General features: G+C 41.5%; 1 protein-coding gene across 1 annotated transcript in view; it reads right to left on the minus strand.

Moving 5' to 3' along the window:
• lama5 (laminin, alpha 5) overlaps positions 1-23771 on the minus strand; it is a 203816-nt gene that overhangs the window by 72073 nt on the left and 107972 nt on the right. Inside the window, exons 27-32 of the mRNA XM_048608550.1 lie at positions 16171-16279; positions 13356-13453; positions 8456-8645; positions 6394-6520; positions 4196-4335; positions 2696-2811 (exon numbers count right to left, since the gene is read on the minus strand). Coding sequence (XP_048464507.1) covers positions 2696-2811; positions 4196-4335; positions 6394-6520; positions 8456-8645; positions 13356-13453; positions 16171-16279 — 780 coding nt within the window. The remainder of the gene's footprint in view (positions 1-2695; positions 2812-4195; positions 4336-6393; positions 6521-8455; positions 8646-13355; positions 13454-16170; positions 16280-23771) is intronic.

Consider the following 23771-nt stretch of genomic DNA (forward strand, 5'->3'; position numbering starts at 1 on the left):
TGAGGCAAGAAATTTATGCACTTTGGATAAAATATGGATGGTATTGCTACAGCAAAAAAAAAACCTTGAACACAAAACCTCAAAATCCCAAGAGGGTTTCATACAAGAAAGCAATCAGAGTGGCACAGAATTCAAGAGAGAGGCGGACTGAGAACTGGAAGATCGATTGGAGAATGGTTGACAGACTGAAAGGTGAAGTAGCAAGTTGAAGAGGTACAAAGGGTGAAATCCAGAAGATTGGGATCAAGATGATTATAGACCCTATGGGAAACTAAGGAACACTGTCTGGGGTAATACTATAATGGTTATGGTACAGGATTGATAATCTGCATGCTTGGAATAATAACCCTGAGGTGTGAGTTCAAATGCTGTGATAGGAGATGTGGAATTTAGGTTTGGTTGATTAAATAATTGTGAAATAAAGAGCTAGAATCAGTCATGGTGATTGCACAATTCCTGGATCGTTGAAATTGGTCCAGTGATTTCTATTATGGAGGGGAATCTGCTACCCTTATTGGGTCTGGCTTGTATGCGACTCCTGACCAATTGCAACGCGATTCATTCTTAACCAGCCTTCGAAATCATCTAGTTCTATTCAAAACAAGAGTTTACCATCACCTTCTCTGTGGGCGATAAACGTTGGCCAGAATAATATTTTCCAAAAAAAGATGCTGGGAAATAACAGGAGCCTCAAAGGAGGCGGCTGACTGATAGGCCATGGGTAGTAGCATTCATTTGAAGGAAGCTGTAGAGGTGGCATGTGGTGAAATCTACAGGGAGTTGTTAGGTAACAATAATTGTCCTTTCCGAGTGTGCTCCCTCAGGATGTAAGAATGCAGTGGAAATCAGTGAAGGCAAGTGAGCTGGAGGAGTGTGACTTACTGTGGACAAGACATGGGTGACAGACCAAGATGGAGTTTGGAAGGTCAGCAGGAAAACATTAAGCTTGCATCTCAGGACAAACCTACAAATAAGGGTGTCAGCAGTGGGGAAGAGGAGGTAGGGAAAAATATCAGGCAATACCGCAGAGACGGAAGCTGTCGTAGGGATGGACAGTACACTGGTCTGGAAATGCAACTGACATACAAAAACCTGAACTGGCACAATATTTGTTTTGGCCTCAGTGGGCAACCTGGAGAGAAATGTAATGGGGAACAAGGGTATGGAAATTCTGGCAGGAGCTAACATGCATTTATAGACGTCTTTGTAACATTTTTAAGTGCCTCATACAGGAGCAGGTTGGAAGTGTCATGACTGGTCTTGCATTGGCACTTACTTCTTACTCAGTAAGGTTCCAAAATCAGCACAAGCAAGAGCCAGCAAGTGCAGAGATTTGTTACAATATAGGCAAAGGCCAACTGACCCATTCAATTAGTGTTGCTGTCTTTGGAGCAATCCTACTCCCCTGTTCTATCCCTGTAGCCATGCAATTTTATTTACTTTTGTCAAATACAGGCTGTGGCATCATGATAATATGACTGAATGAGTAATGCAGAGCCACAATGGGTTTGGAGACATGGGTTTGAATCCCACCATGGAAGATGATGAAATTTGAATTCAATAAAAACCTGGAATTAAAAGTTCATCTAATGGTGACCATGTAACCATTGTCAACTGTTGTAAAAACTCATCTGATTCTTTAATGCGCTTTAAAGGAAGAAATTGCACCATCCTTATCTGGTCTAGCTTACATGTGACTTCAGACTCTCAACTCTGAAATAGTCTAGCAAGCTGCTCAGTTATATCAAACTGTGACAAAGCCTAAAGGAAAGAATAAAACTATATGGACCACCCGGGATTGACTCAGAAAATTATAACGGTCAACTGGAAGACCCTACAAAGTCCTCTTACTAACATGGAGGGGCCTGTGACAAAATTAGGAGAACTTTCCCACAGATAGTCAAGCATGACTCATCTCCCAAATGTGATCTGGCCCATTACTGTATTCACCAAGATTACGTGTAAAGGTCTTGGGTCAATTCTCTAAAGCTGAAGTAAGGCTGCTACCATGAAGCCAAAGTGAAGGGGGATTCAACACCAAAACAGAGAAAATAGGAGCAGGACTAGGCTATTTGGCCCTTTAAGCTTGGTCCACCATTCATTATGATCATCCAACTCAATAGTTTGGTTCTTACTTTAATCCCATCTCCTTTGATCCTTTAGCCTCAACTTTTTTTTAAACTCATTGGATGAGTGTGTTGCTGCCTAGGCACCCTAATTGATCAGAGGGCAGTTAAGAGTCAACTATATTGCTGTGGTCCAGGAGTCACATGTAGACCAGACCAGGTAAGGATGGCAGATTTCCTTTCCTGAAGGCCTTTAGTGAAACAGATGGGCTTTTCCAATTGACAATGGATTCATGGTCATCATTCGACTCTTCTTTCCAGATTTTATTGAATTTAAATTCCACCATCTGCCGTGGTGGGATTTGCACCCAGGTCCCTGGAACAATAGCTGGGTCTCTGGATTAACAGTCCAGCAATAATACCAGCAAGCCGTCACCTCCCCAAGTACTATATCCAACTCCTCTTTGCAAATAGCTTTTGCAGATGGATTACTCAGTTACATCAAAACAAACTATTGAAAGGTAATATAAAAGATCTGAAGGAGACTCATATTTGCACATGAAAACATGCCAAGGACCTATTGCGCCACTTCCCCATGACATGTAGCCACGCTTGAAGCTCAAACTTACTTGATATAGAAACTGTTTCCTCCACAGGTGCTTATGAAATCATAAGATTTGTCTAAAGGTTCTTCGACGAGGTAGTTTGAATTGTAACTGGCTTCTGGTATGATCAAAATGTAGGCCTAAAGGAGAGAGATTTACAGATTTACCAATGGTTCAATTGTGTGCTCGGCAGAGCTAAGATGTTCAAACAATAAAAATGATTAATTGTCAGGCAGCTGAAATTAGAGTTGTACAGCATGGACTTGTTCACGCCAATCAGATATCCTAAATAAATAGAGTGCCATTTGCTAGCATTTGGCCCAAATCGCTCTAAACCCTTCCTATTCATATAACCATCCAGATGCCTTTTAAATGATGTAATTGTACCAGCCTCCACCACTTCTCCTGGCAGCTCATTCCATACACGCACCACCCTCTACATGAAAAAATTGCTCCTTAGGTCCGTTTTAAATTTTTCCCCTCTCACCTTAAACCTATGCCCTCTAGTTTTAGACTCTGCTACCCTGGGGAAACGACCTTGTCTATTCACCCCATGTAATTGCACAACTGTTTGACAGACTCTCACCATTACTCTGGTGAAATTACTCAAGAAGACGACAGAACTTAGGAGTGCTGGGTACTGATCAAATACAGGTTTCCTGCTGGGTTTTATCAAGACTCCACTCAACCTTGACAAACCCAAGATGTGAGGAATAGTTACAAGTTACTCTTTATCCTGGATATTCCCACTTGTACCACACAATCGGGACCTGACGAAGTTCAGGAGGCCAGGACATTGTCGGGTGAGGCATAGTGATCTATAGGTGGGATGTAACTGGATCCTACTCAGGGAACTGAGCATCAGATCAGAACACAGGCAGAAAATATTTGTTTGGAGGTGAGGGTCTGGGGCAGGTTTATTGTGAGGTAAAGAGACACAAACAAGCTTCTAATGGGTAGATAGTCAATCTCTGGTTGACAAACAGGCACCAGTTGTGCCGGCAGATTAAGATCAACATTTGACAAAATCCCACGGTGAAATGGACATAGTCTAACCTCGCAGGTCCTGCAGACCTGACTCGATCAGCAAAGGAAAGAACTAGCTGGCACAGTAGCAGAGTAACTCTCAGGATTATGTCCTGCGGACATTCAGGCCTCATTTGATTTGTACATTGAGTTCTAGTCATTCTCACACTTCCTTCACAGGAACTTAAGAACTTGAGCAGAAATCAACCAATGGGATGTGAGATTACTGTAGATTCAGCTCTCTTCCACAGAACATCCTGACTAAACTCTGCCCCATTGGAGATTAGCATCTAAAGCCTTACAGCTGTGAGACTTGAACTCTCAATCTCTTGGCTATTGGAATATGTTCTTTATAAAGGTTCAGTTTTAGCGCTTTGAAATATTTCCTGTGTATTCTGAAAAACGATATTTTTATGAGAACCGGCTGTTCTTACATTCCTGGGCGGAATGCCCATGGTTTTGCTTTTTTTAAAATTGTGCTCTAATGTCATCGCTTACCAACCACAGAGTCTTGCCATCAGGCACGCGAATGATAATGGACACATCGTTGTCAGTTATATCCAGGATAATCTTATTTTCAGAAAGGACTGAACTACGGCAACCATAACCATGGGGACAGAATGAAGTGTTGACATGACCTTGAAGGAAAGAAACGAAACTCAAGTTGATGCTGGGTCAATAAAGTACATGGAAGGAACATAGACTTTGGATCAGAGTTAATTAAACTTACAACATGTGGACGAGCTGCAAAGCTGGTTTTATTTTATTAAAAAAATTACTCCCAAGATGTAGGCAATAAATATTGCCTTTGCAGCATTGCCTATCTTTAACTGCCCATTTTGAGGGCACTTCAGAGACACTGCAACAACAGAGTCGGTTAGATGAGTCAGGCATAACATATGAACGAGAGACAAGAAGAGGCCACTCCATCCTCCAAGCCTGCTCTGCTATTGACTGATTTTGACCTCAAATCTACATCCTTGCAAATCACCGATAATCCTTCATTCCCTTGGTAATCAAGAATCTATCTCCCGCTGACATAGAAATATTTGAAGCGCCTGCATCTACCGAGCTTTGGGGCAGGGAATTCCATAGACTCCCAACCTATAGAGACAGCAATGGGTCGTGAACTCCCTTCACTGGGCGGGGGTTTCATTTATAGTTACTTTTCTGCTGCCAACCCACAGCATAAATAGCGTTGTGGTGGCATGAATCGAACTCTCAGCTTCTCAGAAGCTTGTCCTAAGAATGGCTCAGTGGTTAGCACTGCTGCCTCACAGCGCCAGGTTCAATTCCAGCCTTGGGTAAATGTCTGTGAGAGTTTGCACAGGCTTGCGGGTACAGGGTAGGGGGGCTGGGTCTGGGTGGGATAGTCTTTGGAGGTCGGTTCACACTCGACGGGCCAAACGGTCTCTTTCTGCACTGTTGGGATCCTATGATTCTAAAGAGCTACTGTGCAATACGGTGGAAGGAATTATGCAATTGTATAGTAAGGAGACAAAATGCTTGAAAAAAACGTCGTAGATTGTTACTGCCCAGAACTGAACTGGATACAAATAGGCTAATACCCATTGGTTAGGATTAAGGCAAAGTCGCCATAGTCTTACGAGGCCATGGGACTGTTCTCTTATGACAGACAGGGGGACGATTGATGATGGCTTAACCTGAAAGTCACCACACCTCAAGTAAGGGGATCAATTGAGAAGGAGGACCCTTCATGGTAACCTCAGCTAGCCCAGGAGTTGTACTCACGCTGCTGGCATCAGTCTGTGGTTAGGAGTACGCTGCCACCAATCAGTTACTGTGCTGCGTTTTGTGCTTCCTGAATTAGCGGTATAAACTATATCCTATTTCACCCTCATGGTCCAAGACATTCTCAAGAAGTATCTGACTGGTTCTAATTCCAAAACCCTTTAGGTGCAGACTGAGCAGTCCAACGAAAGGTCAGCTTCATTGCATGTCAGCAGGAAATAAGCACAGAACCCAATTCTCCAAATCACCGTTTCCTTCAACAGTTTCAGCTGATAATTTCAAGTCTCACATGCCTTTGTTTTGGAAAGGTTTTCCAGTCTTGAAGATGGCTGAATTTAGCAGCTCTGTTTAGTTCACATCAGCAGTGCTGCCAACTGTGCGAAACCTAAACAAAAGGAACAGCCACAGATCCAGGGCTACCTTCAAAAGTACATCATGGTTTTATTTTGGCCTCTAAAGAAGTCAGTCTGGACTCAAAACATTAGGTCTGTTTTTCTCTCTGCAGATGTTACCAGATCTGCTGAGTTTCTCCAGCACTCACTGTGCTTGTTTCAGATTTCCAGAAACTTCAGTGTTTATTCATGATTTTATTTGGATTGGTTCTTATCCATCATTATTGCAAACTCGGTTCTGAAGTTAAGATGTTACTAAATTTAAAAGGGACTTCCATGTGGTGTGTCAGGAACTACAATGTGGTGAAAATGAATACAGCGCTTAAACAGTCATTATCCATTATGATATGTGCAGGAACAACAATATTACATATAACCGCCAATTTCTCATCAGCTTCACGTAGACATTACATAATCTGATAAAATGGAATCAGCAAAGATTGATCAAAAGAAACCACAGCCTTGCTTGAGTAAACACAGCCTACTTAAATCAAACATACATACTAGACCTTGCAGTCACTGCAGGTGACTCTAGTACTTCACTTGGATTACCTTGCCAAATCCGGCCTCCATTAATCAGCACCTCAGTGGGGTAGGAAGGGTGCTCTGGTTGATAGAAGTGAATCACAAAGGCGTATCGCCCCAGAGTTGGAATACGGCTGCTGAAGGTGGCAACAGTCTGCAAAAGCACAAGGACACGCATTTCTGGAGCTGTTTCCTTTAAATGTGGCTTTCATAGTATAAGAGTGTTGCATTCCCAAAGTCTTTCGATGCGAGCTAGTTTGCAACAAAAAGCTCTCTCTCACTTTTCAATTAAATCTGAATTTAGTCTTTTGCTGCTTCCCTGAATCTCCTCTCCACATACTCTCTAAAAACAATGATTTGATCAGGATTTCATTCTGTTCTCTAGTGTCTCTCCCAAATAGTTTGTTCCTTACTAGGAGGTAGACGTGGAAGGGAGCATTTTAACACCTCCAGGCAAGACTAGAGAGGGGTGTTTAAATTGTTAAAAATTCATTCACGTGATGCGGACGTCACTGGCCAGGCTGGCATTTATTGCCATTCCTAATTGCCCAGAGGTCAGTTATGTTTCATGTGTGTGGAGTCGCATGGAGGCCAGGCCAGGTAAAGATGGCAGTTTCCTTCCCTAAAGGACATTGGTGAACCAGATGGGTTTTCCTGATAATCAACAATGGTTTCATGGTCATTATTAGAGCATTATTTATTTAATTCAATTTCCACTATCTAGGATTTGCACCTAGGTCCCTGGGACATTACCAGAGTCTCCTGATTGATAGTTTAGTGACAATACCACTTGGCCATCACCTCCCATTTCCATTTGCAGCTCAACCGGATGCAAGTGCTTTAGTGAGGTGGATCAGTCATTGAAATATGTTAATAAGGCCATATGGCTCAGATTTTAAGCAAACATTTTGATTTTAATAATCGCAAGCCTGGACTCGCAAGGCTGGAAGCACTCGGCAGCTGTAGGGAAGCTCAGAGAGCCGGATTCAGTAGTTATGTGATTTTTGTAGAAGTGCTGGAGTCACTTATTCTCCACTCAAGAACCCCAGATAATTTACCACCATTGGCCTCTTCCTAAAAGTGCTTTCCCTTTTCCATTGATCTCCCAGCTGTTCCGCGTTCTCTTTCCTCCCTATTTCACTCCACCCCACTCCAACCCGTTCTGAGGAAGGGTCTCCGGACCCGAAACGTTAACTCTGATCTTTTCTTGAAAGATGCTGCCAGACCTGCTGAGCTTTTCCAGCAACTTCTGTTTTTGTTCAAGATGATCTTGGACTTGATTTCCAATTTGTGCAGAGTCAACTGATTTCTGCCAGGAAAATAGGAGGAGGAGCGACACAAATAATTCAGTTTCAGAAAGAATTCCCCAGGAATCCATCTCATGGCACGTCTCTAGAGGCTTCAGATGGACAGTCAAGTGCGTGGACACGAAGGGAGAATGAGATTAGACTGAGAAGCCTCATGCATTTGGATCATAACAGAGTAACATATTTGGCAATAGGCCACTTGGGTATAATCACCACCTTCAAATGACAGGAGATAGGAAAATTGGTGAGCAAAAACAAACTGACAGAGTACCGGCTGTGTGCAAATTCTGGTGTTCACTGACGTATCAATAGCACCTTGAATTTGCAGGAAATTGATCGGATATAATGATGCAGCCCAGACATATAAATGGAAGCTGTTCCCTGTACTTTTTACAGATCAAAGGCATGTTTTCACAATTGTCGCTTTATGTTCTTGCTAAAATCTCCCTAAATTTCTAAGCACAAGAAAATAAAACCCATTATTACAAGAAAGCAACAGTCTGGAGCCAATGACTATAGATGGAGGATAATATGTAAAATCTTATACAAAGTCAATAAATGGCTCTAAGCTTTACCATCGTGATTCTATCAAATTAAACTGTACAGCTAGATTTTTCACTACTCTATGCCAAGTTAACAATTACCAAATTGACCTAACCTTCAAAGTGTCGTGTAGTCGGGCTTCAAAAGTCTAACTTTTAAATGCCTAACTCTGAATTTATTTTCATCTCTCTACATCAATCTTGCTGCTCTGGTAGTTCCAAACGTGTGGTGCGATTTACCTGAGGGGACCGAAGTAAGATCAAGTCAGCTGTCTCCACAATGGTACGTGGTTGAATGGGAGGCTGTTGTGGTCGGTCAAGGGTTCTGACTGGATAGAGGTGCAGCAATGTCGAGGGAGAGGAAATTTTGCCTTCTGTCAGGATGATCGACTGAGAAGGCTTCTGGAACCTGGAGGTGGTGCAGGAGCCACTGCAAGGCAGACAGTAAAACAAAAGTATTAAACATTAACGCAAGCTAAACTTTCCAAGTTTGTTGACAGTATGGACCTCAGAAATGCGGTAAAAAAATGAGCAAGCTAGTCAGAGAAGATACAGACAATGGCGAAATGGTAAAGGCATAACAGATCAAATGTTAATATAGAGAAGCAGGAAGTGATCCATTGCAGTTGGAAGAAAGAGGAGAGGCAATATGAACTAAATGTTACAATTCTAAATGGGGAGCAGAGTAGAGAGATTTGGGGGTGCATGTATACCAACCATTGAAAATATCAGAACTAGTTCAGAAGGTATTCAAAAAGCATTCGAAGTCCTTGGTTTTATTAGTAGAAGCTCATGGAGTAAAAGGGACAGTGGCTACATGGATACAAAGTTGACGTGAGTGACAGGAAACATATCAGTGGTGAGCAACTGTTTATTCAACTGGAAGACAGGATATAGAGAGGGACCCCAACAGTTGGTACCGGAACAATGCTTTTCTTGCTCTGTATTAATAACATAGATTTGGGTGTGCAGCGCACAACTTCCAAAACTTGCAGATTTTACAAAACTTGGAAGCATTGTGCACCATGAGAAGGATAGTATAGAACTTCACAAGGGCATAGACAAGTTGGTGAAATGGGCAATTCTAAAGGACATGGAGGAACAAAGAGACCAGAGGATCTTTGTGCATAAAATCAGTGAGGGAGGCAGAACCAGTTGAGAAAAGGTTTAAAAAAAAGGATCCTACGTTTTATAAATAGCAGCAAAGTGGAAATGGTGGCACAGTTATTTTAAATGGCATCTAGATGAGTACATGAACAGGAAGGGTTTAGAGGGATAGGGGGCAAATGGGACTAGATTAATTTAGGATAGCTGGTTGGCATGGACGAGTTGGACCAAAGGCTCTGTTTCTGTACTGTACAACTCCATGAACGTTTGTAAAAGAATAGTTTGGCATCAAGAGGCGTAGCGGGCTGAATTGCCTACTCCTGTCCCTATTTCTATGGTCTATTTCTGGGCATCACACTTTAGGAAGGGCGTGAAAATTTGATAGAGAGCACAGTAAAGTTTCATGGGGATGGTTCCAGGATTGGCACAGTTCAGTCACAGAGAGATTGGAGAAGCAGAGGTTGTTCTCCTTGGAGAAGAGGAGGCTGTCAGGAGATTTGATAGAGCTGCTCAAAATAGTGTGCTGTTTTGAAAAAAATGGGAAGAAACTGTTTCCAGAGGCACAAGCATCAATAATCACACAAAACAAATTATTCATGGTTGGCAAAAGATCTAAAGGTGACATGAGGATATAACTTTTTTTTTCTTTTTGCACAATGAGTTATGACAATCTGAAATCCATTATGGAAAGGCTTGTGGAAGCAGATTCAACAGTAACTTTAACCAATTTTTTTTAATACATGAAGGGTAAATATTTACAGGGCTGTAAATAAAATATAGGAGAGTACGGGAATAATGGACTGAATGGCCACCTTCTGTGTTTTCTGATTCTAAAATCTTAGCCATTTCCTGACTGCCAGGAGTCTACACAGATCATATGTGATGATTTCTTGAAAAATAACGAGAATAGGGAAAATATTTAGAAAGTTATGTTTAGTTATTGTCTAGATCTTGGATGTTTGTATTCTGTTTGTGCTTTGTGTTCATTTTTGAACTATTGTGTGTCTCAGGCTGTGGTCAAGATCACCTACAGCTCTGGTTACTTGGGTAGAAGTTCATCCAAATAAAGTCAAAATATGCAGATTGAAAGAATTATTAAACAAACCTGCTTTCATCAGCGCTTACTACTGGACACTTCAATAGCATATCTGTCAACAGGAGTGGTAATTATCAACAGTCACTTCCATATGACTATAAATAAACATGAATCAGCATCGATACAGGATGTATTGAGAGAGTACATGTGTTAATGGAAAATAATTTTATTATAGAGTTATAAAGTCCCAGCTTGCAAACAACCCTTCATCCTGATCCAATGTTCTCAGATTACTATTACAATAAATTATAGTAATTTAGGGCTTCTTGTAAGACCTGCCAAAAGAGGCAGCTGTATTCAAGGATCATTCGGCAATGAGACATCTGGTGGTTTTGGAAAATAACAACCTATTTAAGGTACTTGTATTGTGTTTAGCAGAGCAGGTGAAAGTCAGAGTTAAACGTTTGTAATGTCGTAACGGCCAGGCACTCAATACCAACTGATCTTTTTCTGTGGTGTAAATTTTATGGCATGAACTTGTATGAAGATTTTCCTTAGCGCCTCCAGTCACTTCAACACAAGACTTGGCAAAATCTCAAAGAAACTATGGGCTGGATCTTCACACAGGAGTTACTCTCATTTCCCAGTTGCAAACCCAGCCCTGACAGAGGCTATGTGCAGGTCGAGATTTTTATCAAGGCACAAGCCGAATTGGTGAGAGATCAGAAGAAGTGGCTAATTAGGATTGCGGAAGCAGTAACAAAGGCAGGGATTCAGCCATTGTTGCAACTGCTGCCTATCTCTAATTTTAGAAATTAAAAGAATTAGCATCTCCAAACTGAACAGGGCAGATGGAAAACTTGAACCCAAACCCAGAGTGGATTAAGGAAATTGTAAAATTATTAAACTTTAGTTATTTTCCAAAAGACTTTTGTCAAAACTTTCACTCTTCTTTGGAAAACCACCAACAACCTTTTCAATGTTATATTCCTTCTTCCAGACAGGCAAGAGCTGTTCAGCTTTGAACAACTTCCAAAGGGCAGTGGTACCTCTTAAAATCAGAGAAGTTTAGGTGATGAGTTTGTAACAAACTCCTTAGTTACATAAATGCGCCTGATTAACAGCGGCAGTAACTTGACTTTCTAGCCCTCTCAAAAGCCATCAGGGTCAAGAGCTAAAGCAACAGACTGGCACAGAAGCTATTAATGCCATTTTTTTGGTTCACCACTTCTATGTCAATTTGATTTGGCACACGAAAATCCCAGTTCCATGTCTCTAATGGGTGGCCCGCAGACAGCCCAAAGTTATGGGGAGTCCAAAACTAGAGGGTATAGGGTTTAAGGTGAGAGAGGAAAGATTTAAAAAGGGACCTAAGGGGCAACTTTTTCACGCAGAGGGTGGTGTGTGTAAGGAATGAGCTGCCAGAGGAAGTGGTGGAGGCTGGTGCAATTACAACAGTCAGAAGGCATCTGGATGGGTATATGAATAGAAAGGGTTTAGAGGGATAAGGGCAAAATGCTAGCAAATGGCACCAGAATGGAACAGTTGGACTAAAGGGTCTGTTTCTGTGCTGTGGATCTCTATGACTGTGTTCTGCCTGTGCTATGTCTGCAAGAAGGAAGAATCTTAAATCTGAGTAGTGTTAAGGATTTATTGAAATATACAAAACAATTAAATGTTAAATGTTGATCTTCAAATTATGGCCAACTCTCACTTCAGCAAGCATGTAGGTCAAATGGATAAATTTCCACTTAATCTGTAACTAATGGAGTGGTGCAGGGATTGGTGCTGGGTTCAGTTATTTACGATATATATTCATAACTGGGATGAGGAAAATGAATGTAGTATAGCCAAGTTTGTGAATGATACAAACAAAAAGTGGGAAGGCAAGTGGTGAAGATAACAGAGTTTGAAAAGGGACATCGACAGGTTAAAGTGAGTTGGCAAAAATTTGGCAAATGGAATATAATGTGAGGTTACGCACTCTGACAGAAAGAATATCAAAGCTGAATTTTTTTTTAAACTGGAGAAAGACTGCTAAAAGCTAGACCACAGAGGAATTTGGGAATCCTCGTGCATAAATCACAAAAAGGTAATATCCAGGTTCAGCAGGTAGTAGGGACAGCAAATGGAATGTTGGCCTTTATTTCAAGGGGAATTGAATATGAAAATAGAGATGTCTTGCTAAAACTATACAGGGCACTGGTCAAACTACAGTTGAAACACCATGGAGCATTTTGTACTCCTTATCTCAGGAAAGGTATACTGGTGTTGGAGGCAATCCAGAGGAGGTTCACGATCGAGGTACTATCTTATGAGGATAGGTCAAATAGGTTGATCATGTACCATTGGAGTTCAGGAAAACGAGAGGCAATCTAAATAAAAATACAAGATTCTCAGGGGATTTGATGGGGTAGATGCAGATGGACTCTTCCACAAAAGGAAACAACCTAAGACCAGTGAACATAATCTCAGAAAAAGGAGTCACCCATTTCAGACAGGGATGAGGTAGAATTTCTTCTCTGAGGGTAGTGAATCTGTAGAATTCTTTAGTGCAGAAGGAATAGAGGCTGGGCCCTTAAGCATATTTGAGGCTGAGAAGGACAGATTTTCAATCAGGAAGGGAATCAAGGGTTATGAGGAAAAGCAGTGAAAGTAGAGTTGAGGATTATCAGATCAACCATGATCTCTCTGAATGGCACAGCAGATGTGACGGATCAAATGGCTTATGTTTTGTGGCCTTAATCGTGACTGCTGTTGTCTTCTTCCAAATGTGACATCATTCTCTTTCAGGAAATGTTTCAAATTGCAAGAACCACATTGAGCTCATGCAAAATTACTGATGATAAAAGAATAATTTTAACACTGTCAATTGTTTGAGTTAAAAATCTAATATCACGTTCTCTCTTCCTGCAAGATGTAGCTGCTAAGAGGTTGGCTCGCCAGGAGGAAGCACTTAGAAAGGTTTAAAAAAAACATACCACGCAGTACAATCACCTGTCTGGTGCAAATGTTCCATGAGTACTGATGCAATGTACTCCTGGCAGTATGTATTCCATGGTGAACTGTTCATGGGGTATGAGATATACTTTGTTCTGCAAACAAATAACAGAAATCAGTAACAGCTTGATCCTGTCGTTATTAAATCACGTTTGAAATCAGAGTGCTTATTCTTTCACTAAATTTGCCATCAGTCGTTGCTAAGAATCACTAATTTCTAATGCGTGCAATGACAGTAAAATCTGTGATCACATATCAGCACACAGTGATACCAGTGTCCAGTGAAGATAGGTCATAACTCTTCTTTCAAAAAGAGAGTTCCTACGTCTTCAAGTGTACAGGAAATACTGTTCATCTGTTATATGATTTTAAATAAAATTTTCAGAAGATAAACACAGAGTACTATAACAGAGAGCTATTAACACAAAAGTAATGTGTTAAAGCTCAGTACTATGGAATGTTTTTAACGAACAACTGTATGATTAGATGTTCCGAGTGGGGTACACTGCTAAGAGGGAGAAAAAGCCAGGAAATAACGGGCCTGCAGGAGTTGTATTTAACACTAAGTGCAATGAATTCTGAGGCTTCTTTGACTGGCACTGCCTGATCTGTGGGATCTAATGACCAAAAGATGGTACTGGGAGAATGGTCGGGCAGGAGTTTCTGCTTTTTTTAAACCACAAGTTTAATTCAGCAGGAGATTGACTTAAAGTCAGTCAAGCTAGTGCAAAGGGTTGAGGAATTTTAAGCACAAATTATATCCAACAAATCAAGTTTTTGTGACCTTCTGTGCTGGTTTAAAATAAAATTTGCACCAGAAGCCCACGCTTCCTCAGTTGATTCTATCATGGTGTGGAGGTGCCAGTGTTGGACTGGGGCAGACAAGGTCAGAAATCACACGTCACAGATTACAATCCAACAGGTTTTTTGAAAACACAAGCTTTCGGAGCCTCAGTCTAACACGTGAAGGAGGAGCGAGGCTCCGAAAGCTAGTGTTTTTAAATAAACCTGTCGGACTGTAATCTGGTGTCATGTGATTTCTGACCTGATTCTAACACTGTAGTGAGTTCCTGCTAAATTGAGCCCCCTTGCTTCTAAACTTAAACAAGTTCTTCACTAAATTTTAAAGGAGCTTTTAAAGTTTTGGTTTAATTTGCTAGGAAAATAGTTACTGCACACTAATGTCACTGGTAAATGGTTCTGGGTTGCGTTTTAAAATTATGTACAATTAGATAAAATCAGGACAGAAAGTGCTGGAGAAACTTAGTCGATCTGATGACTTTCTTACCGCAGATGCTAACATTTCATGTCCAATGACTCTTCTTCAGTTCCAAAGAATCATCTTTGGACTTGAACCATTAACTCGGTTTCTCTCTCCACAGATGCTTTCAGACCTGCTGAGTTTCTCCTGCACCATTGTTTTCCAAATTTCAGATTTCCAGCATCCACAGTGCATTTTTTTTAAAATTTAAAATCAGCTGTTGGACTAGAAACTGCAGCAATGATGGCCCAGCAAATTGGTCACAAATGCCCATTTTCAGTCTTTGCTACTGTAGAAGCTCAGAGGCAGTGGCTGGCTAATCCCTTTCACGTAGTAGTGGGAAGAAGAGGAGAAGAGTGCATTTATCTTTACATATCTCACATTTCCCAGTGATGGGGTTAAGCAATGTGCTTGAAGAAGCTCGATTGCCTGTCCCACAGAATGATGCATGTATACTCTGACAAGAATGAACAGTATTAACTGTCTACGAGTAGAGACCCAAAATAAATTTGACATATAATCTTAACAAACTTGAAGGAATTCATATGAAAAAGAAAAGAGAAAATATCTTATTTTCTGGCATGTATAGCAACATGCAATGTTTTTTTTAAATGCAACAATTAATACAAATACAGGAATAGAGTAGTAACAATATTGAATGTGTAATTAGTGATTTAAATACAATACTAGCCTTTGATTTATACCCTAGCATAGCATCTGCCATTAGGTTTCGGCAACTCCTGTCACAGAAAAAGCAGTAACTGCTCCACAATATTGTTACCTTTCTCTCCTAAAAATCTAGCAATTGTGTTAAGGATTTGGTTCCACAGGCATTGAACGCCAACTGGTATGTCACAGAAGTGACTTCTGGCCTTGTGCAAATCTGAACAGTTTACAATAACCTATTCAAGTGTCCAGGTCATAGAATCATAGAATCCCTACAGTGCGGAAGCAGCCATTCAGCCCAGAGTCCACACTGATGCTAAAAAGAGCATCCCAACCACCACCCTATCCCTGTAATCCCACATTTCCCATGGCCAATCCACCTAAACCTAAACATCTTTGGACTGTGGGAGGAAACCAGAGCACCCAGAGGAAAGCCACAGAGACACGGGGAGAATGTGTAAACTTCACACAGACAGCTGTCCGAGGGTGGAATTGAACCCAGGTCCCCTGGTGAAGTAGGGCAGCAGTGCTAACCACTGAGCCACCGTGCTGGTCCTCAAAGTTGAACCAGATCCTGACCTTCTTGGCTAGTAGGAATCAACGGCTTCGTTGTTGGCAGGGACAGAGTTTGCAAGGGAATACAGTGAAACATTCTCCTTATTGTAAAACTCCCTCATGTTAGGATTTTCAGGTCACTGTAACCGTCCAAATGTGCACAAAATTACTAAATATCAATTGCAATTAACTCCTTTCCAAATCATGGAGGTAGCCTCTAGTGCTAACTTTTAACATATTTGTTCTCCGATTGCGTTCTGTGAAAACTAACTGGACAGGCATAAGCAGAGAGAAAATTATTAGGTTTGATCTTATTACACAATCTCCTACCAGAAGGATGTTGGCTGAGTCAGCAATGATCTGCAGTTCAACGTTGGTTGGTAATTCATACACAGCGACACGGTTCAAAGAGTCGATTGCAACCCCATGACACAGAAAACTGGAATTAAAAATAAGCTTTAAATTACAGGTGGTGGACAGCAAACCAAAAATTCATTCAAGCAGTATTTGTTCCACAAGCTTGGAGTATAACCCAAAGTCTTTACTGCTTATAATGTAGTGCTCCATTAGCTCAGTTCATCATCACTCATAATGGAATGTTAAAATCTCACAGAAACACTTCCAATTCTTTGCCTATTTAATTTGCCATGCAGTAGGGGAGAGGTAGGGAAGGCCATGGCATGACATAACCTGAAATATCCAGGTTCAGGCTACGGTGAGAAGCTCTTGTAAGGGATTGAGACTATAGACAATGAGGAAATAACAAACATAGACGCAGCTCCCAGTTCTCAGTGATTCTGTGCTTGAGAACTCCAAATCTTTTCTTACTCATGGAATGTGAGTGTCACTGGTTCAGCCAGCATTTATTTCCTAGCCCCAACAGTCTACCAACATGTTGCATCAACTCCGTGCAGTTTGAAAATCCTTGATGGTTGTCCAAAGACACATATCGTTCACTGATTTATTATCAACACACTTTTCGCAGCTTCTTGGGATCTTTCAAGCAAAATTGCAGTTTTCACCAGGAATATTATACAATATGTGCCAAACATGAGAAATTATGGTGGTGTTGCATTGCACCAAATTAGAACATTTGTATTTAAGAGCATTTTTCTCCCATGACATGAGTCTATCTCCCCAAATGATACGCCACCACCTGGCTAAAAGTATGTCACATATCTAGGCTTCTGCAGTGCAGCGTCAGGAAGATTCAAAGAGTTAAATGGGATCCCACTTCCTCTGTGGAACAGTATTTGGGTTCTGCTTTATACCTCCCATTGAAGACACGTTCCATTAAAACAAACGACATTTCTGGGGTTCACATTATATCTCAAAGCAACACCTAGTTTCATGTGAAGTATCTTTAATACGGACCTCAAGATTTAAGTCCTTACAAACTATTACACTGGCAGTTAATCTCCTTGATGTCTTTCTCAGTTCACATTAGCGTTAAAGTTTTCTTTCTTGCTGCTCTGAGAGACATTGACAGAACTGATGAAAGATCTCTACCCAAAATGTTAATCGACGTTTCTTTTTCTTATTCAATTCCCTGGCCAAACTATCTGGATTACTACACATAGCTCATGTTGCTATGGTGCAAGAAATCCTCAAAAAGGTGCCAGGGAGAGCTACAAGACTAATCCTTAATAATGAACTAAAAGGAGCAATTAGAAAAAAAACAGGGCTTTTCAGTCTCACCAGAGATCTGACCAAAGTATATGAACCAGTTACTTAAACAAGAAAATAAACATTTATTCAGTGCACCAGTGTTCTTGGGTAAGAGGGCCTAGGTTGAAGGTGTGAAGGACAAGGTTAGGGTAGACAAACCAAGAGCTGTTCTTAGAAAGCAATTCAAATATATCACCACATAAATTGATTGAGACTAGAATGTCTTCGAGAAACAGTTGTGTAATGAAAGAACATTAGGGTTGATATTCCTGGAGAGTTAGCTAATTTTGCTGAAGTAACTTCCTCATTCCATTGAAGCACTTTTTTCAGCATTTTTGTATGCTTAATTTCAGATTCCAGTCTCGAAGGATTTTCTTTTTCTATCTCATGTGTAGATGGCTTGGTGCAGTGCCTCATCAATCAGTAAAAATCCTCACATGGCTTTAATAAACTACCAGTGGCACAGCAGATATTCTAAAATTAATCGCAATTTCCAAATGCGGTGCAGGACTGGGCAATTTCTAATGAAAACATTGGTTTGGCCAGTGGAAACAATGACTGCTCTTCTTCTGTTGATAGACTGACGCACTATTTATGGTTCTGTCTACAGGGACCAATTTCTCCCCATCCCAGAGCGTCGCACTACTAAAAACAGTCTTAGCAGCAGAATTCTTCGTAGCTTCATAAGGGCAACTGAATAGACACAGGAAACCCTTAAAAGGCTACGGGGGTAAAAGGGTAGGTGGGATTCAACCTTTTTCAGGGATCCAGCAGAGATATGATGGACTGATAAGCTTCCTTTAGTCAGTGTTAAACTCTGCAACTGTAGAAGATTTAATTTTATAGTAGGGCCAAGAAAAGAAATTGCTAGCAAAACTCAGCAGATCTGGCAGCATCTGTGGAGAGAAAGCAGAATTAATATTTTGGCTCCAGTGACCTTTCATAACCCTTCTGCTTTCTCTCCACAGATGCTGCCAGATCTGCTGAGTTTTGCCAGCAATTTCTTTTCTTGGCCCTACTATAAAATTAAATCTCCAGCAATTTCTAGTTTTGGTTCTGATTTCCAGCATCCACAGTTCTTTGCTTACTTTTTTGACTTGGAAGATGTGTTTGGAGTCCTGAATGGTATGAAGGGAGGAGGGAAAAGAGCAGAGAAGGTGTTGTATCTCATATGTTTGCATGGAAAGCTGGCAAACAGAAGACAGCGGCTGTTGAGGAGAACGAGGGGTGAACCAGAGCAGCACAGAGGGAACAATCCGTTTGGAATACTGAAAGCATTGAGCACGGAAAGACATTTAGTGCTGGCTTCATGCTGGAGCTGGTGAAAATGGGAGAGGATGATCAATCGAATATGGAGGCTGGTGAGGTGTGAAGTCAGGATAACGGCAACCGTATCATGGTTCTGGAAGAGAGAAGCGGCGAGAGCATAAGTGTATGAAATAGACTGGACACAGTGGATGACTCAGTCTACCCTGGGAATCCTCAGTATTTTTTTTTAAATTCACTCGTGGAATGAGGGTGTTGCTCGCTAGGCCAGCATTTAGTGCCCATCCTAATTACCCTGCGAGCAGTCAAAAATCAACAACATTGCTGTGGTTCTGGAGTCACATGAATGCCAGGCCAGGTAAGGATGGCACATTTCCCTCCCTAAAGGACATTAGTGAACCAGATGGGTTTCTCCTGACAATCGTTTCATGGTCATCATTAGACACTTAATTCCAGGCTTTTTAAAACTGTAATTCAAATTCTATCATCTGCCATGGTGGGATTTGAACCCTGGTCCCCAGAACATGAGGTGAATTAATAGTCCAGTGAAAATATCACACGGCCATCGCCTCCCAGTGAGAAAAAGGAAGACAAAATAGAAACTCTACAATGAAAGGTTATGTTGTCAGAACAAATGTGACTGAGACAGAGAAACCAGGAGAATACAATGGAATCTTCACAGGAAGCGGATATCATCATCATCATCGAATCCCTAGTGTGGAAACAGGCCATTCAGCCCAACGGGTCCACACTGACCCTCCGAAGGGCATCCTACCCAAACCCATACCCCCACCCTATTTTTTCCATGGCTGACACACCTTAACTACACATTCCTAGGCCCTACGGGTCAATTTAGCTTGGCCAATCCACCTAACTTTGGACCATGGGAGGAAACCGGAGCACCTGGAGGAAACCCACACAGACATGGGGAGAATGTACAAACTCCACACAGACAATTGCTGGAGGGTGCAATTGAACCTGCTGCTGTGAGGCAACAGTGCTCATCACTGAACCACCATGCTGCCCTGAGGTGTGAGCAAATACAGGGTAGATGTGGGCATTTGTGGATGTGGTGATAATCTATCTTCAGAAATGCAGACAAGGAATTGAACAAAAGGTCAGAGATGGACCAGGTAAAAATCACAGAGGGCTGCAAACAATGATATTTTCTCGTTCCAAGTGATAGCAGGACGTGGCACAAATAAGAGGCATCAATGTACTGGAGAAATGAAATGGGGGCTGGTGAATAGGACTATAGACAGGAACGCTCCAAAACTGCTACAAAAAAAAAAGATATTTTGGGATAATAACAATCAATTTTTACACGAACGAAATGAGCAGAGTTGAAGGTGAAAACAATCACAGCCAGGCTGAGGTTGGGGACTGGTTTAGCTTCCTACCAAGGAAGAAGCAGTGAGCTGTTAGGCCGGCTTGGTGGAAGATGGTGATGCTGAGAGATTGGACTCTTCCATGGGGGAACGAGGAAAAGGTTAGGGCCAGGAAACTGAAGTGCGGTAGGGCATCTGAAGAGTCTTTTTCTCTCCTTGCTTCTCCCTTTACCTGCAAAAGCAGGCTGTAGCTCCTGTTGTGCTGGAGAACCTGCCAGTGGCTCTCCAGTTTTGGAAGTTTTCCCAACCTTCTTAATTAAATGAGGAGCATCAAGGCCAAATCCAAAAGCTAAATGATGCCTCACATTTCATCATTTGCCCCAACTAATATCCACAATACAGATTGTGATTGCAAAGTTGTGCTTATCCATTATTTTCAAAGCACAATAATTGATGTGGATTACTTCTGCATGACTGTTACTTATGCTTTCCCACGCATGTGAACACATCTCTGCACATCTGGCTAACTGCCAACTGTTATCTGTAATTTTCAGTATGGACACAAGTATGTTAATGTTGACTTTAGAAATGAGTGGTTCAAATTCCTTTTACGTTCCATCCAAACTCATGACAGATTTGTTCAGCCCGAGAACTGAAAATCAAAACTCTGCAGATTACCAGGTCGCTCTTTGTAAATCTGTGTCACAGCTTCTTACCCTTTAGCTTCCAGCCTCCCAATTAGGATTGCTCGGAAAGGATTACCCTAACTCATGGCTTTAAGACACAAGAGTTGGATTTTTCCCACGCTTTGTAGACAATGGAAGAAAATTTGATCCAAAAGTCTGAAAAGAATATCTAATGTCTGCTGCATTAAATGGAGGATTAATGCATTGGGATCAGTACTACCAGTGAAATTAGCCATATAGTTAATTGTGAAAGTAATGTTACTCATGTCATCCAGTTTGATGATAGGGTTTTCTATTAAAAGACACAAGGATGATTTAATCCCAACTGCTTAGTTGAAACAAGCTAGCTGGCCAAGAAAAGTACCCAGCTCACCCACCCACCCTACAACCACTGGAAATTGATTTGTTATGACTCCCTATAGAGCAGGTAGTGAGGATGTGGCCAAAGTGTGACGCATTTTAAAGTATGTGCACATTAGACCCCAAACATGAAAGACGATTTTCGGTTTAAATGCCTGAGTGAGAAATGACAGTGTGTTTTCTGCCAAGTGAATCTAACAATTTGATTTGATTTGATTTAATATTGTCACATATATCCAAGTACAGTGAAAAGTTTTGTTTTGCATGCAAGTCCAGGCAGATCATAATGTACAACAAGGATGGCAGCCAGAAGGGAGGCAGAAAAGTTCAGTTTAAAAATCCTAATTTCCTTACATGGGATGGCCTGGCTGTCATTCATTGAGACTGAGCACCACTTTCCATCAGCTTCAGCTGGAATGAGGCTCACGTGTTAAAATGGGATCTTTTGTTTAGCTGCACCGCATGAGTATTGAGGTGACACCAAAACTTGCTCAATCAAAACTGCCCATCAGTCAAAGTCCCAGCCTAAACATCTGCATAGGAATGCAGATTAGTCTGCAATTATAAACCGCAGACAGCAACAGCATCAGAACATGATGCAGACCTCTCAAGGAGAAAGTTCAGCATTTGGGAAATATTTTCAGAGGGTAGTTAGTAGCCAGCATCAAACATCTGATCTATCTATCAACCAATTCAAAACACAGACTTAACAGTGTGCAAATAATGAAGTTATAAACTTTTATAAAACATTTAGTCTAGACATTCTAGTGGAGCAGTGGTAGTGCCCCTACCTCTGAGCCAGGAAGTCTGGATTCAAGGTTCACCTGCTTCAGGTGGTGCATAATAACATTTCTGAACGGTCTGATTTGGGAAATATTGAATCTAACAGGGATTCAGTGCTGACCACTTTTGATGTGCAGACAGTTTAAATAGCAAGGGATGAAATGATCCTATTTTTGTTTATAACTCAGCACGGATATTCCTCTGACCTGAGGAATTAGGTCTTTCGGCGCAAGTCCAACAACTTGTCCTGATGTGGGACCATCCTGCCTCTCTCAAGTTCCAAGAAGTTTTGGTTTCTTTTTCTCTTTGTGAATCCCAGAATTGAAGATTTGTTGTGGCACGGAAGGAAGCCATTTGGCCCATTGTGTTTGCACTGGCTCTCCAAGGAGTATTATAACATACTGCCACTCGCCTGCCTTTTTCTCATCTCTTTGAACATTAGATCTTTTCAAATAAACCTCCAATGTCCTCTTGAATGACTCAGTTGACCCTGCCGCTACCACATTTCCAGGCGGTGGACTCTAGACCCGAACCACTCGTGTGAAAATGTCTTTTTCTCACATCGCATTTACTATGTTTGCAAATTACTTTAAATCTATGCCCTTTTGCCATCATACTTTTACCCCTTCAAAACTATCCTTATAATCAAAGTTTCTCATCCCCGGAACCATTTTATAAATTCCCTGTGCTCTCTCTCCAATGTGTTCACATCCTTTCGATGGTTGGTGCCCAGACTGGACACAATATTCCAAATGAGCAGTAACTAGTCTCTTGTATTCGTTTAGCATAAACTCCTTGTTCTTGTACTCCATGCCCCTATCAATAAAGCCAACGATACAGTGGACTTTAATGACTGCCCTGTCCATCTGTCCTGCTATCTGCATTGATCTGCTCATATATGCACCAAGGTCACTCTGTTTCTGCCTTCAACCCAATTACTGTACCCCTATTTTACATCGCCTCTCCAATTTCTGCATCACATTTGAAGAATGCATCAACCTTACAGTTCTTCGCATCGAATTCATCTGCCACCTAAATGCCCGCTCCATCAACTTTTCAACTTGTTTATGTTGCTTTGGTTTGTGTTGTTTTCATCTTCAGAGTGTACAATGCTTCTTGCATCACCTGCAAACTTTGAAATTACTCCCTGCACACCAAGGTTCAGATCAACCCTATAAAATTCCCTCCAGCCCGAAAATATCCAATGACCACAACACTATTTCCTATCACCCAGCCTGTTTTGTATCCACGAAAATCAGCCTCCACCTAATTGACAAGAGAGCTGTGGATTGGATGCTGAGGGTGAAGTAATCATAGAATCACCTACAGTGTGCAGGAGACCATTAGGCCCATCAAGTCCACACTAACCCTCCAAAGAACAGCCTCCCCAGACCCATCCTATCCTCATAACCCTGCATTTCCAATGGCTAATCCACCCAATCTGCACATCTTTGGACTGTGGGAGGAAACTGGAGCACCCAGAGGAAACTCACACAGACACAGGGAGAATGTGCAAACTCCACACAGACAGTCACCCGAGGATGGAAGTGAACCTGGGTCCCTGGAGCTGTGAGGCAGCAGTGCTACCCACTGAGCCACCGTGTCACTCTAAGGTATAAGTTAACTATTTCTAGCATTGAGCTTCTTAAAGTCGGTTGCAATGGTGTGTGACAATTTTCTCATTTCTCTTTCCCGCATTCTTTGGCATTTGTTTCACAGCATAGCCATTTGTTTTCGATATCGTAAAAGTCAATATTTACTCAAAGCCAATTACACTCACGTTTCTGACTAAAATTTAGATGAAACCACACCTTGAAAATCACAAGGTGTAAGCATGTTC

The sequence above is a fragment of the Rhincodon typus genome, chromosome 19 (genome assembly GCF_021869965.1).
Source record: "Rhincodon typus isolate 14 chromosome 19, sRhiTyp1.1, whole genome shotgun sequence".
Classification (NCBI taxonomy): domain Eukaryota; kingdom Metazoa; phylum Chordata; class Chondrichthyes; order Orectolobiformes; family Rhincodontidae; genus Rhincodon; species Rhincodon typus.